Source organism: Geotrypetes seraphini, chromosome 6, assembly GCF_902459505.1.
Source record: "Geotrypetes seraphini chromosome 6, aGeoSer1.1, whole genome shotgun sequence".
Taxonomy (NCBI): Eukaryota; Metazoa; Chordata; class Amphibia; order Gymnophiona; family Dermophiidae; genus Geotrypetes; species Geotrypetes seraphini.
In genome coordinates, this window is record NC_047089.1 from 158,456,697 (window position 1) to 158,478,884 (window position 22,188).

Sequence of the window (22,188 nt, forward strand, 5' to 3'; positions counted from 1 at the left end):
TGAGTCACCACTCCCCAAAAGTGTTGATGAATGATATGTCTCTATTATTGGAATTTCTTATTGAAAATAAGATAGATGCCACTTGTACGATTCAGTTGGGAGATTTCAATATGTGGGTAGATTATTGTGAGGCTAGCACCCAGGTGGCTATGTTCCTCACTGCTCTGGAGGGTCTAGGGTGGAAGCAAATTGTGTCATCTACTACTCACAAGGATGGTCACATCCTTGACCTATGTTTTGTTAGTTCAGTGTTCGATTGTGATGGGTTGTCCTTATGCGGTCCCATGGTCCAATCATTATTAAGAGGTACGGGGGGGGGGGGGGGAGGGAGAGCGCAAGTGTGGAATGGGGGATGGGAAGGAGCTCTGGCCACCTCCTACCCTTACTACACCACTGCTGTGATGCAATCTCTGCTTATTCTTAGGATAAGCAGCATAAAAATCTGTTTTTTTTTACTTGGGATCTAGCTAGATATTTGGGATCTGGGTTGGCCACTGTTTGAAATAAGATACTGGGCTTGATGGACCTTCAATCTGTACCAGTAAGGCAATTCTTATGTTCTTACATTGATTATATGCAGATATTTTTCTCTGTCCCTGGGTTTTTGTACCTAGGGCAATGGAGGGTTAAGTGTCTTGTCCAAGATCACAAGGAACCATAGTGGGAATCAAGCCCAGTTCCCCAGGTTCTCATCCCACAGCACTAACCATTAGCCATGTGACTAAAGATTAAATACTCAACAACTTCAGCCTTCATTCTGTACTGAATGTCTAAAGGGAGGGGAGTGTGTGGCGCAGTGGTGAAAGCTACAGCCTCAGCACCCTGGGGTTGTGGGTTCAAACCCACGCTGCTCCTTGTGACCCTGGGCAAGTCACTTAATCCCCCCATTGCCCCAGGTACATTAGGTAGATTGTGAGCCCGCCGGGACAGACAGGGAAAAATGCTTGAGTACCTGAATAAATTCATGTAAAACCGTTCTGAACTCCCCTGGGAGAACGGTATAGAAAAATTGAATTAAAAAAAATAAATAAATTAAAAAAAATAAAGATATTGCTAAATAGTTTAATTAAGCCAACTCATTTTCCAGGGATCTTACCACATATAAGACCAAGGCCTCTTTATCAGGACAATGAACTTCAATACCTTTTCTCCTCGGGATCGAAAGGGTCCTTTGGCTGCAATCATTTCATAGAGTGTAACACCAAGTGCAAAATAGTCCACAGAAAAATCATATTCTTCACCTTTCAACAGTTCAGGAGCCATGAAACCTATCAACACATCAAATCTAGATCAATGTGGGAAGGGCTCTGCAATTGCCCTTAGAATGCACATGCTGGTACAAAAAAAAATGCATATTTGAAACATAGAATATGGCAACAAGTAACTTAGAGCCCCCCTCCCAAAAAAAAAAAAAAAAACCCCAACTCTGCAGGATAAAAAAGATTGCCCCAACACAAAACCAACAAAGAAGCAAAGGAGTAGGAATCTGACACAATGTCATCCAGCCAATGTATAGTATAATAAAATCAAGACTTTTTTTAGCAAATGTATCGGTGGACACCTGCCTGCATCGGGAGTCACAAATTCTTATATCATGTAAAAATTAAATGATCCCAATAAAAATAGGGAAACCAATTTGAAAGTCTCTCACTGTGCAACAAAAAATGATAAAAGGGATGGGACAACTTTCCTATGAGGAAAGGAGCAGCTAGGGCTCTTCAACTTGGAGAAGAGACAACTTAGAGATGATATGATAGAGGTCTATAAATTAATGAGTGGAGTGGAAAGGGTAGATGTGAATTGCTTGTTTCCAAAAACACTAGGACTAGGGGACATGTGATGAAACAAGCTAGAGAAAGTATTTCCTCATACAACATGTAATTAAATTAGAACATAAGAATAGCCAATGGTCCATCAAGCCCAGTAACCCATTCTCACAGTGGCCAATCCAGGTCCCTAGTACCTGGCCAAAACCCAAAGAGTAGCAACATTCCATCCAGGGCAAGTAGAGGCTTCCCCCATGTCTTAATAACAGAATATGGACTTTTCCTCCAGGAAATTGTCCAAACCTTTCTTAAAACCAGCTACGCTATCCACTCTTACCACAACCTCTGGCAATGCATTCCAGAGCTTAACTATTAACTGAGTGAAAAAATATTTCCTCCTATTGGTTTTAAAAGTATTTCCTTGCAGTCCCCCTAATCTTTGTAATTTTTGACGGAGTGAAAAATTGATCCACTTGTACCCATTCTACTCCACTCAGGATTTTGTAGACTTCAATCATATCTCCCCTCAGCCTTCTCTTTTCCAAGCTGAAGAGCCCTAACCTTTTTAGTCTTTCCTCATGCGAGAGGAGTTCCATCCCCTTTATCATCTTGGTCGATCTTCTTTGAACCTTTTCTAGTGCCACTATATATTTCTTGAGATAAAGAGATCCGAATTGAACACAATACTCCAGGTGAGGTCGTACCATGGAGCAATACAGAGGCATTATAATATCTTTAGTCTTGTTAACCATCACGTTTTAAATAATTCCTAGCATCTTGTTTGCTTTTTTGGCCGCTGTCACACATTAGGCAGAAGGTTTCATCATATTGTTTACAACAGTGTCTCGCAAACTTTTCCAGCCGGCAGCACACTAAAATCAGTGCCCCGGCCGGAAGGCACCGGGAAGTTGACATGATGACATCATGCACATACATGATGTCATCGTGTCACTGTCCGCACATGCATGGAGGCCCATCTGGCCGCGACCCTGCCCATACAGGGATTTGGGAGGTGCGGGGAGAAGAGGAGAGACACCAGCCAGGAGGAGAGTGAGCTGCACCGGCTGACTTCCTACAGGATGTGCCTCTCGCCGCGAGGCAGGCAGCCGGTGTGGATGACTCTCTTCTTCGCCAGTGTGTCACAGCACACCAGAAATCTCAGGAGGCACACTGGTGTGCCGTGGCACACAGTTTGCGATACACTAGTCTACAATGACACCCAGATCCCTTTCTTGAGTGCTAACCCCCAAAGTGGACCCTAGCATCCGATAGCATATGATTTGGGCTATTCTTCCCATTATGCATCACTTTGCATTTGTCCACATTAAATTCTGGAAATTCGTTGCCAGAGAATGTGATGAAATCAGTTAGCTTAGCGGGTTTTTAAAAGTTTGTATAATTTCCTAAAAGAGAAATCCATAGGCCATTATTGAGATGGCACGGGGAAATCCACTGCTTATTCCTAGGATAAGCAACATAGAATCTGTTGGGATCTAGCTAGATGCTTGGGACCTGGGTTGGCCATTGTTGGAAACAGAATACTGGACTTGATGCATCTTCGGTCTGTCCCAGTATGTTCTTATTCTTAAAAAGAAGCATCCTGCCTGGCATTTGTGGTTGCAGGATGCTTCTTTGTGAAGCACAGTGAGAGATTTTCAAAATGGTTTTCCTGTTTTTAGAGGGATCATTTAATTTTTACATGAAATAAGAATTTGTGACTCCTAACACATAACTTATATAAGTCCCACCGACATTTTCTATTCATGGAGCAACACTGCAATCCCTACTTAATTCATTCTCTTCACAAACATTCTCCATGCTTGCCCCAAATTTTTCTATTATCCATGCCTAGGGCAGTTCCTCAGTTTCCAATTTCCCTAAAATTCTTTTGAGCCTGTCTTATGCTTTCTTGAATTCCAGTGAACTTTTTAGGGATGTGCCAAACCCCAATTTTATTTTTCCTGTGTCATAAATAGTATGCACTCTTCATAGAGAGTATGCAATATTTACAATATTGGCCCGCAAATGAATAAAAAAAATGTTTAATCCCATAAATGATATGGAAAACTAAATAAAATGGAAATCTTGGGGCTGCAAATTTTGGGCCCCTTTTGCAAAGTTGCGGTAGCGATTTTTCTGTGGCAAATACTCCGAAGCACATTCAATTACTATGAGCTATGGGCCATTTGCCACAGGAGAATCACTATTGTAGCTTTGTAAAAGGGGCCCTATCTCCACTGAAAGTTACTTTTTAAAATAGACTAACCTAGGGGTCTTAGGTGCTAATGCCTGCCTAATGCAGCAAAAAAATGGAGTACTTTAGGATGTGCTCAAGGATCCCACGGTAACTTGGAAAACTGAGTATGTTAACCACATGCTAATTTTTTTCTTTGAAGCAGCATGTCAGGGGCAGAGAGTGGGCATCTCTGTAGTAATCAGTTGGCCTATCTACATTATTGTGTGCTAAGGCCCAACCTCTATAATAAAATCCTAAGCATGCATGCGCAATTAGGAGGGCGTGTTCCCTGACAGTGTGATGTGTCCCTCTGTGCCGAATTCCATTTTCGAACACAAAGGCAAGGAACACGCTGGCGATTCTCCCCTCCCGCCCTCACTCACCCAGACAACAAACCGCTGCCGCTGCTGCTGCTTATGTGCCAGTAGGCGCCCTACCAGTGCCTAAACCCTCCCCCCACCCCCCCACCCCCGCTTTACAAAACTATAGCACAGTTTTTAGCACCTGCTGCGGCAGTAACAGCTCCAACACTCATAGGAATTCTCTGAGCATTGGAGCTGTTACTGCCAAGGCTGGCACTAAAAACTGCGCTACAGTTTTGTAACCGGGGGGGAGGGGGGGGGTGAGTTAAAAGGGAAATGTCATTTACAACAGTACTTAAAAAAAATTCAAGGCACCTAAAAAAAATGGCACAAGAATCAGGTCTAATGCCACTGTAGGCGTGGCTAATGCCAAAAGTGCCATTAGGTGGCGGTAGGTGGCTCAAGAGGCGCAATTCACATCAAAGGTAGATGCCAGAAATGTAGGCCCTGAAAACCCTAGCCTACATTTCCAGTACCTACCTTTGCCACCTACAAAATCACTCACTAATTTTTAAAAATGGCCATATGCTAATAGCCACATTAGAACATGGCCATTACGGTATTTCCCCGCATATAGGCCGCCCCTCTGCAGAGGTCGCACCCATGTATAGGCTGCAGAAAAGGGCAGCCTATATTTAAAAACCGGAAGATAAGCCGCCCCATGGTATTAGCCTCGACTTATCTTTCGGTACCTCCCCTGCCTTTTAAAATATTCCCCCCACCCTGGTAACTTTTTCTGAGCCCCCTGGCCAGCGGACGGTGAATCTCCAGCGGTGCAAGGCAGCTGCGATCTCTTTGGCATCCAGCCTGTCCCCGCACCACCTGCTGAATGGCCAATGTCAGCTCTTGCGGGACTCGCGAGAACTGACATTAGTCACTCAGCAAGCGGTGCGGGGGCAGGCTGGATGCCAAAGAGATCGCAGCTGCCCTGCACCACTGGAGATTCACTGTCCGCCATCCAGGGGGCTCCGAAAAAGGTACTGGGGTGGGGGGATGATTTACAATCGCTGCATAGGCCGCCCCATATAACTAGGCCGTGCTCCATACACAGGTTTATAAAGCCCATGTATAGGTAGCAGCCTATATATGGGGAAATATGGTAATGCTTAAAATAGAAAAAAAAAAAACCAAGCCTCAAAGATATTCAAACAGACAGTCCCTTATTTCACACCGCGCTAGAGGTCTTTAGCACAGATTGGTGCAGCAAATGCTCCAATGCTCATAAAATTCCTATGAGCGTTGGAGCACTTACCTCGCCAGCCCGCACTAAAAGCCTCTAGCGAAGCTTGATAAAAAGGGGGGGGGGGGGGCGGAGAGTTTGTCATCAAATGAAAAATTATTAGAACAATAGTGAAAGCCTTCTCTGTAATTGGCCAGCATGATAATGATAACGAAGATGAAGATGCAATTGATGAATTAGACCAGTGTTCTTCAACCACCAGTCCATGGACCAGTTCCGGTCCACAGAAATTTCCTGCCGGTCCACAGGGCCAGCAGGTGCATCAGGCCCAAAACAGTGTTCTTCAACTGCCGGTCCACGGTGCAATCGATGCGGCATTATCTTCGAGCCAGCTCCCTTTTCCTAACTGATTCAGTGCACAAAGCCACGGGCAGTGGCTCCTACGGGTATCCTGCGCCTGAACCGGAAGCTTTCCCTCTGACGTTGCGACGTCAGAGGGAAGGCTTCCAGATGAGGCACAGGATGTGCAAGGTGTAATTAGTACTATTATGGGGGCGGGGTCTGGGGTGGAGATTGGGTAGAGATGGGCGGGGTCTGGCCCACGACTTAGCCCAGTGTTCTTCAACCGCCGGTCCACGGACCAATGTCGGTCCACAGAATAATTCTTTTATTTCTGCCGGTCCATAGGTGTAAAAAGGTTGAAAAACACTGAATTAGACCACACTGCATCTAATGTAGATGGAAATGACAATGATGATAATGATAAAGTATATGGAAGTCAAGTGTTTCAAATAGAGATCCCCTTGGTCAATATCTGCAGACCTAGTCAAAAGACATCAGTATTATTACAGCCTAATATGATTTGAAGGATCTTTTTACGCAGACTAATCAATCCATTTTCTGCCATTACTGTTGATGAATACCTTTTTAGCTGTGCTGTTTAATAATGACTCACTAGCACACTTGCATAAGTGACAATCATTCTCAAATTTTTAGTTTTACTAAAAGCAGAGTGGTTTGAATTATAGAGCAGGGGTAGGGAACTTCGGTCCTTGAGAGCCGTATTCCAGTTGGGTTTTCAGGATTTCCTCAATGAATATGCATGAGATCTATTTGCATGCACTGCTTTCAATGCATATTCATTGGGGAAAATCCTGAAAACCCGACTGGAATACGGCTCTCGAGGACCAGAGTTCCCTACCCCTGTTGTAGAGTAATACTTGTAGTTACATTCGTTGTAGTTATAATACTTTTACATTTTACTCAAAAAGTATTATATTAAGGCAACAACCTTTTTTTTACTTTTACTAAAGTATTTTTTTTTTAAACATGTATTTTTTGCTTTTACTTAAGTACCTTGACCAACACGGTTAAAAGCCTCAGGTCAATGTACAGAGGAGGTCAAAAAAGCAAATAATTAGGATATATTCAGAATAGAATAGAGAATATTTTGATGCCTCTGAATCAATTTATGGTTTTAACCATGCCTTGTGTACTGTGTAAAGTTCTGGTTGCCCTGTTTCAGAAAAGATAGAAAGAGTAGAAAAGGTACAAAAAAGGGTAAGCAAAATGATAAAAGGGAGGTTATGACTTCCGTGTGAAAAAAAAGACTAAACAGATTTGCAGGGATCTCAAAGTCCCTCCTTGAGGGCCGCAATCCAGTCGGGTTTTCAGGATTTCCCCAATGAATATGCATTGAAAGCAGTGCATGTACATATATCTCATGCATATTCATTGGGGGAATCCCGACTGGATTGTGGCCCTGAAGAAGGGACTTTGAGACCCCTGGATTAGAGCTCTTCAGCTTGGAAAAGAGATGGCTGAGAGGAGATATGATAGAGGTCACTAAGGGCTCCTTTTGCTAAGATCCTCTAGCGTTTTTAGCGCACGCAGCAGATTAGTGCACGCTAACCCAGTGCTACGCAGCTAGAACTAACGCCAGCTCGAACCTGGCATTAGCGTTAAGCGCTGATGGTAATGTAGCGCACATTAAAGCCCTAACACAGCTTATAAAAGGAGCCCTAAATTCTTGAGTGAGATGGAATGGATAAATAGGGACTAGATGTTTATTCTTTCAAATATATGACCATAGAGTAAAGCTGGGGAATTTGTTGCCAATTAATGGGTTTAAACAAGTTCTGTGAAGCCTAAGACCATAAACTATTCCTAGCCGTGTCGATGTGGAAAAGACACCATTTATCTCTGGGCAAAAGCAACAAGGAATGGAGCTCCCCTCAGGGATCCTGCCAGGTATTTGTGACCTCTATTGGCCATTGTCAGAGATGGAACAGGGATCTTTGGTCTCACCCATATGGCGCATCTTTTCTGAGAATGAAAGATAAACAAGGTGTGATCACTGTTGACAGTTTAAAACATTACATTTTAAACTGCAAACTAGTGAAATCTTGACTGGAATAAGATGTTATGTATATTCAAAATTTATTGTCTACCTTCCCCCCTGTCCCCCTACTCCCCTCCCCCCCATAATGGGAATGCATATGTGACTATCTCTGGGGAAAAGTGACTAAAGTAGCAGATCCAAAATGTTGAAAATGACTGATTTTTCATGTCATGGGTCCATAAGTACTGTGTGCTAAAGTCACATGTATGAACTGCTATCATTTTTTTTTTCACATAAAATGAAGGGGTTTGGACTATTGTATTGCAAACTTTTTGCTCTAACAGCATTCATTAAAACCTCATCTTATGTTTCTGGTGATTTTAGTCATCTTTTCTCAGACCAGAATTCTCAAAAACCTGTGTTAAAAAGCGATGGTCTGCTAATGCCACCGTTTTGATACCAAATCTAAAAACCCAAGACATTCTTACATAATTGCGCATGCAAATGAGGTCAGCAGGCAGCAGCAAAGATTCGCTAAATTTGCATGTGCCCATCGCTGGTGATAGCACATGTGCAGAAAAAACACTGTCAACGCCGTTAAAAAAAACAACAACAGCAGGCGAGATGCACCGGGGAGGGAATTCCCATTTCAGACAACGCATCTCTCCTGCTGCAGGGGTGGTCGCATCTGGGATTTTAAGGAAGGGGTGTTGTGATGCAGCAGAGAGAATGGACATCTCCCCTGCTGCATCACAACACAGGGCTTTCTAGCAGTCTCTGACACTGACCAGCACCTCTGGACCAGTCGCTTTTTTTTGTCGCCAAAAGCCGACGCTGCTTTTTGAAAATCCACCAGAGGGCTCATTTCAATGTTGAAGAGTCCATTTGCATGTCAGTGTTGGAGACTGCTAGAAGCCTCGCTAAAGACGGAGATAATCCCTTTTTTACGCAGAGGGTGGTGGACACATGGAACGCGCTTCCGGAGGAAGTGATAGGCCAGAACTCTGTACAGGGGTTCAAGAAGGGTTTGGATAGGTTCCTGGAGGATAAAGGGATAGAGGGGTACAGATAGAACTTGAGGTAGGTTATAAAAGTGGTCAGAAACCACTTCACAAGTCGCAGACCTGATGGGCCGCCGCGGGAGCGGACCGCTGGGCGAGATGGACCTCGGTCTGACCCAGTGGAGGCAACTTCTTATGTTCTTATGATAATACGCCGCTAAACTGCGTACAAGCTAAACCGCCGGAAAACAGTTTAGCGACGGCGTTAAAGTTTTGAGAATCTGGGCCTCAGAGATAGTCCCACATATACAGAAGCTTCTGCCTGCTCTTTTGTTCACTATATTGCTTCAGATAATACACTGCTTACCAGAGGTTCCTGCATAACCTTTTGTTTTTGACTTTGTTTCCTTCAGTTCAACAGCAAGCCCAAGGTCAGAGATACGGACATTACCTGAAAAATAAACATTGGCTTTGCTCAGAATACTAGGAACATAACAAAAGAGTCTGACATACGGTGCCAAGCACAGTCCTGGTGCCTTGAAAGTATAATATCTATAATTAAACTTTATCAAGTTATATTCTGAGCTCAAAGATTTTTTTTTATTTTTTGCATATTTCTGACTCGCCTAAAAACTACTGTAAGTGGGTTACAACAAACAGCCATAAAATTCAAATATCAAATCGCAATCATGTACAAAATTCCTATTAACAGCTCTTTACCCTCGCAATATCCCAGATTCTATAAAAGTTGCTCAAATGTGTCCATCCAAATTTGAGAGCAATCACTAGTTGAGCGTGCAACTCAATTAGTTAGAGCTGAATGTGAAGAAGCCCTTTCAATTCTCTAATTTTATTTGTCATGCCGCTTTGCAAAAGGAGCCCTTAATAAACCATTAACACTACACTCACCTCACCCCTCTCCTCAAACCACTTCACTGGTTCCTTATTTGCCTTTGCATACAGTTCAAACTACTGTTACTAACCTACAAGTTCATTTTGCAGCCCCTCAGTATCCCTCCTTTCTTGTCTCTCTTATTCACCTCCCCGAGAACTCCGTTCCTCAGATAACTTGCTTTTATCTGTACCCTTCTCCTCCACTTCCAATTCCAGACTTTGCTCCTTTCATCTCACCAACCCGTATGCCTGGAATAAACCACCTCAGGCTGTCCACCACCATTTCTTTGTTGAAAAGTAGGCCGAAAACTCACCTTTTTGAGACAGCCTTCAACTCATAACTCTACTCCCCTCTTCCCTCTGCTCACCACCCTATCCAGCAGATTAACCATCCCCCCCAACTGTATTCCTACCCTGGCATCCTGTTTGCCTGTCTTGACTGTCATGTTTGTTTAGATTGTAAGCTCATTCGACCAGGGACTGTCTCTTTTGTGACTCTGTATAGTGCTGCGTACGTAACGTCTGGTAGCACTATAGAAATAATTAATAGCAGCAGTAGTAGTAAGATAACCATGCTGAACTTAAGGAGATATAACGAGCTGAGCTGCTGTTAAAACTCTTTTATTAGAATGATATGTAGTGTTGGTGAGGTTGAGATAATATGATATTATACTAGTTTTTCCATGTCTGATGTATGTTACGCTTTCAAATTTTTATTTTTATTATGTGTGTAAAATTGTGAGCCACCTTGGATAAAGGCGGCTTAAAACTGTTTTAAATAAATATATTCTCTCTTTTTTTTCTCACCCATCCAAATAAGGCCCATGGCAACCAACAGAATAAAAACAATTCAGTTCAAAAAATAAAAGCAAACGTGTCAATATTTTCAGCTGCTGAAAGAAAGTGGTTTTGTAAGTTCTAATCATCACTAACTAAATTAGACCTGGACTTTCAATTCATGCCCAGGCAAATCCTGGTCTGAGGGGACATGTGTTGACCCCCGGCACTTCTAGTATGCTAGTTCCGGCTGATTACCGCATAAGGAAACCTGTCAGTTCTGCCATCTCCCATTCTGATTTCCCTTCCTGACTCCCTCCAAAACAAGATCCATCCCTATCCTCCACCCTCTTCCCAATGTGAGCCAGGCCCCCTTCCAGACCCCTCCCAGCCCTCCGCAAAAATAGCTCTCACCAGTAACTCCCACCCCCGAGCCTACCTTAGCATCCTTGCTGGTCTATGGGTAATCTGGGCAGAAACAAACCCCAATTGCTCCTACCCATGCTGGCTCTCAGTGCAAAATGGTGGCCCCTTAGAGAATGACAAGGTGACAAAATTCATCACTGTTCCTGTCTGATCTCTAGCAGCAATCTAGAGATCAGCATTCAATGTACAAAGAAAGCACTGGCAGTAAAATTGTGACTGAGATCATATTCAACACACCCTGGTTTACAAGCAAGCTTCTATCCTGTCATGGTATATGCGGACCAACGCACTTGAAAGCATCACCCCCACAGGAGAAGCTGCTGGGGTCATTTATGGGTCAGGCAGCTTAGTAGGTTGTCTGTGAGCATTGGTCCTTTGAAAAGCTTCACGTATCTTCACCGTACCATGCCTTAATTTAGTCTAAAGGCCATTCTTTATGGTTCATAGACAAGTCGGCGAAAGACAAAGGCGCGCGCCGACAACTGAGCGCAAGACGGAGGCGCGTGCCGAAGAAAATTACAGTTTTTAGGGGCTCCGACGGGGGGTTTTGTTGGGGAGCCCCCCCAGTTTACTTAATAGAGATCGCGCCGGCGTTGTGGGGGGTTTGGGGGGTTGTAACCCTCCACATTTTACTGTAAACTTAACTTTTTCCCTAAAAACAGGGAAAAAGTGAAGTTTTCAGTAAAATGTGGGGGGTTACAACCCCCCACACCCCCCACAACACCCCCACAATGCGGCGCGATCTCTATTAAGTAAAGTGGGGGGGTTCCCCCCCACGCCCCCCCCTTTGGAGCCGTAAAAACAGTAATTTTGTGCGGCGCGCACCTCCGCGCTGCGCTCAATTGTCTGCGCGCGCCTTTGTCCCGGCGCACTTTTGACCTGACACCATCCTTTATAAGCACAGATCAATTCCTTAAAGTAAAGAAACGGAACAACATACCGTCATTGTCTAACAGCACGTTCTCTGGTTTGAGGTCTCTGTAAATGATCCTGTTCTGATGCAGGTGTTCCAAACCACAGATAATTTGAGCACTGTAAAAAGCAGCTTTTGCTTCCTCAAAACCTGGGTTGTCTTCATCAACATTATAAATATGAAACCTGAGCAGAGCAAAGGCCAACGAAGAATCATGTAAGCAAGAGACGTGAATGAGTGAAAATGTGTCTGAACATTTCTAAATTAGAATCAAATATTCTAAAATGCATAAACACTAACCCCCTCTTCTACGAAACTGCGCTAGCGGTTTCCAGCGCGGGGAGCCGCTCTGAATGGCCCGCGCTGCTCCCGACGCTCATTGAGTTCCTATGAGCGTTGGGAGCAGCTCAGGCCATTCGGCGCGGCTCCCCGCACTAGAAGCCACTAGCGCGGTTTCGAAGAAGGGGTAAGGGATTCTTTTATTAAGGTGCACTAACCAATTTAGCGCACGCTAAAGATTAGTACGCACTAAATGGTAAGATGCCCATAGGAATATAATGGATGTCTTAGCATTTAGCCCGCACTAATCTTTAGTGCACGTTAAATCGGTTAGCGCACCTTAATAAAAGGACCCCTAAATCAGGCACTGCAACAAATTATTATTCAGCATTATAAAGCCAATCAATATGAGAAGTTGGAGTAACAATTTGACCCAAAAAATCTGTACCATTTGCTCATGTAATCTTTTTACGTATATCAAGGAAATTCCTACAAATTACAGAGCATAAATCTAATCTAATCTAATCCTTAGGTTTGTATACCGCATCATCTCCATGTTCGTAGAGCTTGACGCAGTTTACAGTAGGAGAAATAGGAAGAAACTACAACAGAGGGTTAGAGGTAGAAGTGTGAAGAAAATTTAGAGGATTTGGGATGCCAAGATATAAGAGTTTCCTTGATTCCTAAGTTGAAGGGAGACTTACATTTTTTGAGAAAAGCCAGGTTTTCAGATGTTTGCGGAAAACTTGGAGAGAGCTCAAGTTCCGAAGAGGGGAGGTAAGGTTGTTCCTAAGCTCAGTGATTTTGAAGTGGAGGGAGGTCCCTAGCTTTCCTGTGTGGGAAATGCCTTTTAAATGTAACACTATAAGCTTTGAATGGATGAAAACGTGTCTGAACATTTCTAAATTGGAATCAAATATTCTAAAATGCATAAAATCTGTGTTAAGGTTTTTTATTGCCGGTCTTTGAGGTAAAAGCTCCAGCGCTCATAGAAATTCCACGAACCTTACAGCTCCTACCACAGGGCCAGCAATAAAAAAGAACCCTAGCACGGCTTGAAAAAAGGCACTGCAGCAAATTGTTATTCAAGTTTCAAGTTTAATATGTATTTGATTAATCGCTTATCATTTTTACTAAGCGATGTACAATATAAAATGTTAAAAACAAAATTTAAAAGAATGTACAAAAAACCAAGGACTGACAAACAAGAAAAACGAAAGGGTAAGGGGATGAACTACAATAAAGTCAAGCATTATAAAGCCAATTAATATTTATTTAAGTATTTTTATATCACTTATAGCCTAAATGGTTTACAATCAGGTACTCAAGCATTTTTCCCTATCTTTCCTGGTGGGCTCACAATCTATTAAGTGGCTTGCCCAGGGTCACAAGGAGCAGCATGGGATTTGGACCCAAAACCTTGGGGTGCTGAGGCTGGAGTAACAATTTGAACCCCCAAAATCTATACCATATGTTCATATAAAGGAAATTCCTACAAATTATAGAGCATAAAAATAACATTAGTACCTTTGATTTTTAGATCTTTCAGTTATTTTAATAATTCTCTGATGCAATGCTTGAAAGGAAAATGATTGTATATTTAGATAGCAATGATACATTCAAGTCAGAACATCCCATTTTACAAGTTCAAATCTCACTTTAACTCTGGTTTTGTAATTACGAGCCCTCCAGGAATAGTAAAATTCCTAATGTACCTGAATGTACACCACTTCAGTGGTTTTCAGGCTTACAGGTGTCATATATTTAGATACAATAGATATTCTTCTATTTCTGGAGGGTTCATAATTTTAAAAAAATGATAAAGTGGGATTTAACCGTGGTCCCTTTGTTCATTGCAATAACCACTACTCTTCAGACCTGTTTTGGGTTTTAAGAACACCCATAATAACTGATAGATCCTGATATCCCCTTCTGGTTTCACTTTTAGGGAGGAAGGAGGGGAACAGCAACCACTTAGGGAATAACAAGATATCATACCTTAATCCCGTAATGAATTGTGTCCACCTATAATTTGTCTATAATGACTATGCTGAACTATCAATAAATTTAACAAACGGGCCTCAAAATCCAAAAAGGATCTAAACTCATAAGGAGGGAGGATTCTCACCCTCCAGAGTTACAATATTTTCATTGGCCCATAACCCGAAAAAGGCATGAGAAGAAAAAACTCCACCAATGGTAGAAAGGTTCTCAGACCAAAAAAATGGTTTAAATATCATAAAGTTTGTGGCATTTCTTCCTTCTCTCTTTCCTTTCCCACCCCTCCCTGTTCACCATGTCCTCCCTCCCTCTTGCCTTCCCCTCCATCCCTGTGTGCTAGTTCTTCCCCTCTCCTATGGTCTGACATCTGTCTTCCCCCTTTCCCCCTTTCCCCCTTTCCCCCTTTCCCCCTCTGGGATCTTTATTTTCTCCTTCCCACAGTTTGGCATCTTTCTCTCCTCCTTTCTTTCCATCCTCCTCCCTTTCTGGTTGGGCATCTCTGCCTTTCCCTTCCCCTCACTTAGTCTTAGTCTGGAATCCCTCCCTCCTCCTTCCTTTCCCTGATCTGACTTCTCTCTCTTCTTCCCCCCCTTCCCTATCCAGTGGTCTGACATCTATCTCCATCCTTTCCCCCCTCCTCCTCTGGTCTGGCATCTCTATCTGCCCCTTCCGTTCCCTTTCTTCCCCTGGAGGTCTGACATCTTTCCTTCCCTTTTCTCTCAATCCCTGTGGATCCAGCATCTTTCTTACCCTCCCCATGCTATTCTTCCCCCTCCCCCTACGAGGGGGTCCAGTGTTTGTTCACCGTTCTACCCAGCAGTACTACTATAACTCTTTGGGCTGCCAGCAGTGTGAGTGAAGTAAACATGCTACCTTCAGCAACCTGGAAGCTTTCTCTCTGCTACTGCTTCCTGCCTATGTGCTAACAGAAAGCAGTAGCAGAGGAAAAGCTTCCAGGTTGCCAAAGGCAGCATGTTTAGTTCACTCATGTTGCCGGTGATCTGAAGAGTTAGAGCAGTGAGAACGGTTAGCAAGTACCAGATCTCACTGGGAGGGAGGGGACTCCAGATAGGTGCGTGAACTGCCCAGAAGGTCTCCATTAGCCACCATTGTCTCACAGGCCTTGCAATAGAGACCACTGCCATAAGTACTAGAGTTCCACAAAAGTCTTCTTCCATATACACAGCATAATAAAAAGTCATTTTAAAAAGACTTTGCAATAGACTCTTACTCCCAAGGTGCATTGCAGATGATAACATCATTTTGTACAGACTAATGTGCAGTTTAAGGTCAATATTCAAGCAGCAGTCACCATATACATTTTATATTATGCTCCATAAACAAATAATGACTTAAAAAAAAAATAGCCAGGGGCATTGTACATATAGGAGGTACTTTTATAAATTGGCAACCAGATGGACATGCCACTTACATGCATCCTAGGTGCGAATAATGGGTTATCTGCAAGCAAAGGTATATTAAGTGCTATTTGATTTCCCTATAAAATCAGGGCCTAAGTGCTGTGTGGAAATCCTATAAATTGTGCCAAAAATTAGGCACTGATAAAAAGCAGCACTTGGTGTTATTCTCCAGGTTGAGTGCTCTTTATAGAATAGTGTTGAGCATCAAATTCTGCACTCAGCTTTGGGCATGAGGACTTACACCAGCTGAAACCTGGTGTAAATCCTGGCATATAAGATGGGCACAGATCCCTGCTATTTTGTAAAATTCTTCACATGTTTAGTGAACGCCCTTGACTCACCCATGGTTCTCCTAAGGCCACACCTTCTTTTGAATTGTATACAATCCAATTTAGGTCCCCATTGTTACAAAATAGTACACAACAGATGTTATATTATGTTTTCTATTCTGCCATTATCTTTTCAGTTCAAGGTCAGATTACATAACAAGAGGTTGGGTCAGTTACCCAGGAAGTTACAATGGACAGTTTGACTTGGACATTCAATAGAGTTGCTAGTTTTATGATTATGTATGTATGTTGGAACCCGCTTAGTTATAGGTGGCTATAAGCTTTTTAAATTAATGTAGTATAGGTAGATCAGTATAGTTGCTAATACAATTAGGTCATAGTTACAAGTTCAAGTAGGTCATCTTTGGCTCATCGTTATGATCCAAGAGTTGCACTAGATCACTGCTGTCCAACACTAGTCCTCAAGGGCTGCAATCCAGTCAGGTTTTCCCCAATGAATCTGCATGAGATCTATTTGCATGCTCTGCTTCCATTGTATGCAAATTGATATCATGCATATTCATTTGGGAAATCCTGGAAACTCAATCTGGCGAGGGCCGAGGTTGGATGCCCCTGCATTAGATAGTCCAGAAACATGCTTTTCAGTTACTTCAGGTCTGGCTCCCTGTCTTGGTATAGAAATTCTTTTAAATGTTTTCTGAATCCAAGATAGTGGTCACAAGATCGGAGTGTAGTGGTAGTTGGTTCCAGCATTTTGCTAATTGATGTTGGACTGATAAGGTAATTTGCCTGGTAGACTTTATATTATTGCATGCTGGGAATTTTAAGTAGAAAAAAATTTCTGATAGAATATCTGTTAGAGGCACCCTGGAATAGGATGGCCAACTCTGTTAGTTAGCTGGGGTTGTTGCCTGTCAGAATCTTAAAGGAAGTGATGCCTAATTTAAACTCTTGGGCACACAGATCACAATTAGTGCCAATTAAGTGTTGTTAATTCCAATAATTAAATCATTGGTGCATATTAACTAATTATTTTGTGTACCAGTCTGGGATCTGTCCCCAATTTTGGGTGTCCTTTATAGAATCTGGCATTGGTGCATAACTGCAGGTCATACAAGGGGCCACTGAAAGGTTCTCAGTCCAACCAAGAAGAAAATGATGTGGAGCCATGACTCTTACAAGTTATTCCATACTTTTCATGACGCTTTTTGTTTCATTTCATATACAATGGTACCTCGGTTTACGAGTGCACCGGTTTGCGAGTGTTTTGCAAGACGAGCAAAACATTTTCAAAATCGGTGCCTCGGTAACCGAGCATGCCTCGATTTGCAAGTGGCGCCCCCTCCCCCCCCCGTGATCCAGCACCCTCCCCCTCATGATCCGACATTCCCCCCACTTGCATCGCACTCCCCCCTTCCCCCGCCGTGATCTGGCATCCCCCAGCACCTACCCGAACACACTGCTTACCCCCATCTGGCACCGGCACCGGCACCAATGCACAGGACATGCTGGTGCCCGAAGATCTGCGTCTTCTTGTTTACTGGGCCTTGAGCATCTGTGCGTGCTCAAGGTCTTCAAGTTCACGCTCTCTCTGAGAATTATGCTCATAAACCAAGGTACCACTGTAATTGAAAAGTATCACACCCCTTCCAGTACTTTCTTTAAAAGTAGCCTGAAACCCCACTTTTTTTATATAGCCTTCAATTCGTAATCCTACTCCTCACTGCCCACTGGTCAGCACCCTAGCCAGCAGATTAACCATCCCCCCTAACTGTATGCCCCACCCTGGCATCCTATTTGTGTGTCTTGTCTGTTTAGTAAGCTCTTTCGAGCAGGGACTGTCTCCTTTATGACTCTGTACAATGCTGTGTATGTGTGGTAACACTCTAGAAATAATTAATAGTAGTAGTAGTAGTAGTAGTAGGGCCTTGAGCCAGGACCAGTGCTAGGCTGGTAGGCCATCACAAGCACCTCTTGCTCCTCCAAATAACACCAGACCACACCAACAAATGATGAACCGAACTTCCAACTTTATTCTTCTCAACAGGTAAATAAGACAACTCTCAGAAATAGCTTAGTTGTAGAACTTATAACCAATTTACAGTCTCTATTTTCATCAGTTGTTTCAATTAATAGATCTCCTTGAAAAGATCCTCCATTTTGGATGGACCTTGATCTAATGGTGAAGATAGCCCAAAAGATAAACTTTCTGCCCAGAGCCAGGGCTTAAGATTCCTCTGGAGTGATGTCACATTTCTGAGACCACTCTCCACGAAGTTACAAGAACTGGCTTGACTTTTCACATTACCCTGTGACTTCTGGAAACTGCTGGAAACCATAGGCAGTTCCAAAGATGAGTAACTGTCTGCATCTACCCAGGTGCAGGCAGCTTAACACACACACGTCAGAAGTTCACACTCCAACTGTAGAGCACAGTAAAAGGTATCAAGACTTTCAGTCAATCCTTGGTCTTTAAATTATCTCAACTATGGAACGAACTTCCTCTTATCTTAAGGGGTCCTGGTCCTTTTCAACTTTTTCACAAATCTTTAAAAACTTTTTTATTTTCTAAACACTTCGGAAATCAGTCACATTCATATTTTTGGACTGTTATTTTCTTTTTTCTTTGTATCTCTTTTAGTTTCTGTTAACCGAGTCGAGCTCCATTTTGGTTGAAGACCCGGTATACAAAGCTAAGTTTTACTTTAGTTTAGTAAAAGACAGCACTGATCATTTTAAACTGCAAATTCAAAACTTCTACACCATTTACTTGCAGTCATGGGGAATATATGCACTACTCCTTACCTCTAGTGCCTAAAATTCACCCAGGGCTACAGTGGTTTTTATGTGTTGTTAGCAATTATACTGCCCCTGAAGCAGCCCTGCTGGGCAAAACACGGCTGTGTCTGGCACCTTTTATGTGACCTCGGCAATAAAGGGTTTTAACTGACTTCCAACATGTTTGCTTCTTCATCTTCCACTATCTGATTAGCACCAGGGTGATCTGTGGGGCTGAGCTGGGAGTTAGCTGGGCACTGGCAATATTCAGTGCTAGTGGCTGTACAGCCAACTGGGGATATAGAGACCACAGAAATCATATTCCTAACCTTGCCCAGTTAGCTACACAGGCATGGCATTGAATACCAGACCTACCCCTATAACTTCCAGGCACTCCCAAAGACTCAGATAGACAGTACTGGTGATAGAGTCCAGCACTGAATATCCAGATCTAATTTAGCTGGCAACAATCAGAATTTAAAGAAACGCTGGCTGAACATCAACCCAATTATTATTTTTTGGGTGGAAAAAGTCCACACACAATGGGTAGGCACAGATTTCATTGATCTTTGTCCCCGTGGCAAATTTCAACATGAAAATATAGGCGCATTCTCTTTGGAGACTGATACAAAGGCCATAGGACTTTGCCTCTCTTTAGATAGTTTATAGAGAGCACATTGAAAACTACTTCTGTACAAGTTTAAGGTGACATCAGGTGATTAATTACTGCTAATTTCCAGTAGGGAGTCTTTCAATCAATTTATGCTTTTATCAAAGACCTGTAGCTGTGATAAGTGAAGTCAGCAAAACAGAATTTAATTAAATGCTACATAAATTTTACCTCAGGTCTCCTCCGTTCATGATGGTCATTACCAAGCAGATGTCAGTCTTGCTTTGATATGCATAGGCCAACGAGACAATAAACCTACTATGAACTTTTGCAAGAATCCTCTTCTCTACCATAGCACCCTACAAAGCAAGCTTGCATATGAGAATCCAATGCATTTATTCTCTTTACATATAAATTGATGAACTCTGGTAATCAGATATATCATATGTTGATGCTATGTTATTTATATGATATATTATAGCACTTTCCTCAAACAAAAGTTAGATCCAGAGGTTAAAAAAAATAAATAAATTACAGAGTACAATAAAATCATATAGGATTTGACACATGATTTTAGGGGGTAGGAAGAAGTAGAAAGAGAAAGAGAGACAGAGAGAGAAATCAGTAGATGGAGGATGGATTAGTAGGTTGGTAGAGATTAAGTAATTGATGGGGTAGTACATTTAAAACAAATCAAAGAAAATATTTTTCACTCAACATGTAATATGGTAAATGCAGTTAGCATGGCAGAGTTTAAAAAAGATTTGGAAAAGTTCCTACAAGAAACATCCATATGCCATTATCAAGATGGATTTGGAAAAATCCACTGCTTATTCCTGGGATAAGCAGCATAAAATCCATTTTCTCTCTTTTGGGATGTTGTCAGGTATTTGTGATCTGGATTGGCCATTGTTGGAAACAGGATACTGGGCTTGATGGATCTTCAGTCTCTCCCAGTATAGAGATGCTTATGTTCTTATGTAAACCAATTACTAGTTAAGACAAAAGTGTATTTAGGCCTTCAAAATTTAAACCATAAAATATTTTTGTTAATCAAATGATCAATTTTGAATTCAACCCTCTTATTAATTGGAAGCTGCTGTGGTGTGGCCAGCAGTCTTGATGGGGTTAGAGAAGTGCATAGGATTGCTTTAGTGAGTAGATGAACGGTTAGCCAAGTGCAGTGGTGAAGTAAAGTGGGTGCAGTCCGCCCCAGGCACGGTCTTCCTAAAGGCATGGGACCCCTCCTCCTCTCTGTCTCCTCTCCCCCCCCCCCCCCCCGCCCACTCCTCTCCTTGCCATGCATGCTCTTTGCCTTTCCCTTTAGTTTTAGGCATCATTAATAGAATCTGGGCTTTACTGCCCAAAAATAGGTGACGATAGGGGCTCACACATTAATGGCTGTGTGCTAACTGGGAAATTAATGCATTGCCATTAATACAGAAAATATAAAAATTAGCCATTTTACCCCAGTGGTAAAAAAGACCTTAATGCACAAGAATCACCTGCATAAGATTGCATTAAGGCCACTTTATACCACAGTTTAGTAAATGGACTCCTTAATAGGAAACATTCATTTTAAAAAGCACTTAAACAGCCATGCAAATGAGTTATCAAGGTATATTCTAGCTGGGCAAACTTAAAATCAGCATTTCTGACTTCTACAAACCATTCAATACAAGGCATTGACATATGGTTGAAACCTAGTCCATTTACTCTTTATAAGGCATACAGTTTTACTGATAATTTTCTATAATTCCAACATACTTACATTATATCCTTTTCTTTTTTTCAGTCTTTTCTTGTTCAATTTCTTACAGGCATACATTTTACCTGTGGCCCTCATCTGAGTAGCAGACACTTCCCCAAATCCCCCTTTTCCTAGGATCCTGAAGTCCAGAAACCAATCTTCCCCTATAGGCTGGGCTTCTAACCATTTCCACTGCAGGAACCTGGAGAAGTAAACACTCTCCTTATATTGCTTGAAAGGGCTTTCTCTCAAGTAATCCATGGTACACTTCCGAATCTGCCCGAATAGGTCACCTGCAGGCTTATGGCAGTCTTCTTTAACTCTCATAATAGCTTTCTCATCCAGAAAGTGGCAAAACAGTTTTGCCTGAGATTCCAGATATTTGTTTGAGATTCTCTGGGCTTTTTGCAAGCAGTCTTCATCTTCTGCGATTTCATACTCCTCAATATCCTTCCAGAGGAGTAGCGCCGGTTTATACTGATCAGCACTTCCCAGAAACTCCTGGAACAAGCGTACCCCAATTGGCTGTTTGATACAAAGGTTGTCAAACTCCAAGTCAATCTCATCTTTAAGATGCTCGCAATCGGCAATAGGTGGTAATTTGAGCCGAGACCGATACTTTTTGTTCCTGGTACTCTGAGGGTTAAAGCCCCCATCAAAACTACCTCGTGCTGTGATGTAGGCCGAATTGGCCACTACTGTTTCCAGTGCGCCAAAATCCATCCTTGGCGATTTAGATTCCTAAATTAGGCATAAATCACAAGAAAGACCAAACTGGAAGGAAGAAGACATGTAAGGAATCCCATCTCCCAAAAGACCTGCTATCCAGGCTTAGTGAAATCCCTTAGCTGGTTCATATTATAAAATAAGATATTTGAACTGGCTTTCTGCAGAGGAGAAGCATTCTGCAAGGATAGTAGAAGAAAAACTTTGCAAAAAGAAAAGAATGTGCTTTAATAATTCAAAATGCTAATGGCAAAAGGGCAAGAATTCTTCAGAGTCTATGCAAGCATAAAACTGCTAATCCAGGTTTTGACGTACAGGTTAAGGAAAGTCTTATTGGAAGAGCTTGTTAAACGACAGGTGAAGAAAATAATACATCTGAGTCATCACCTCTGTAAACTCTTTATCCCCTTAAACAGATAAGTCTCCTCTCTCTCCCT

The 22,188-nt window shown here is 42.4% G+C and overlaps 1 protein-coding gene across 1 annotated transcript in view; it reads right to left on the reverse strand.

Annotated features, from left to right (window-relative positions):
• The window catches only part of GRK1 (G protein-coupled receptor kinase 1), a 54,534-nt gene extending 32,786 nt beyond the window's left edge, over positions 1-21,748 (reverse strand). The window contains exons 1-5 of the mRNA XM_033949443.1: positions 21,047-21,748; positions 19,507-19,634; positions 11,924-12,081; positions 9,254-9,337; positions 1,144-1,268 (exon numbers count right to left, since the gene is read on the reverse strand). Coding sequence (XP_033805334.1) covers positions 1,144-1,268; positions 9,254-9,337; positions 11,924-12,081; positions 19,507-19,634; positions 21,047-21,748 — 1,197 coding nt within the window. The remainder of the gene's footprint in view (positions 1-1,143; positions 1,269-9,253; positions 9,338-11,923; positions 12,082-19,506; positions 19,635-21,046) is intronic.
• Positions 21,749-22,188: the final 440 nt, after the last annotated feature.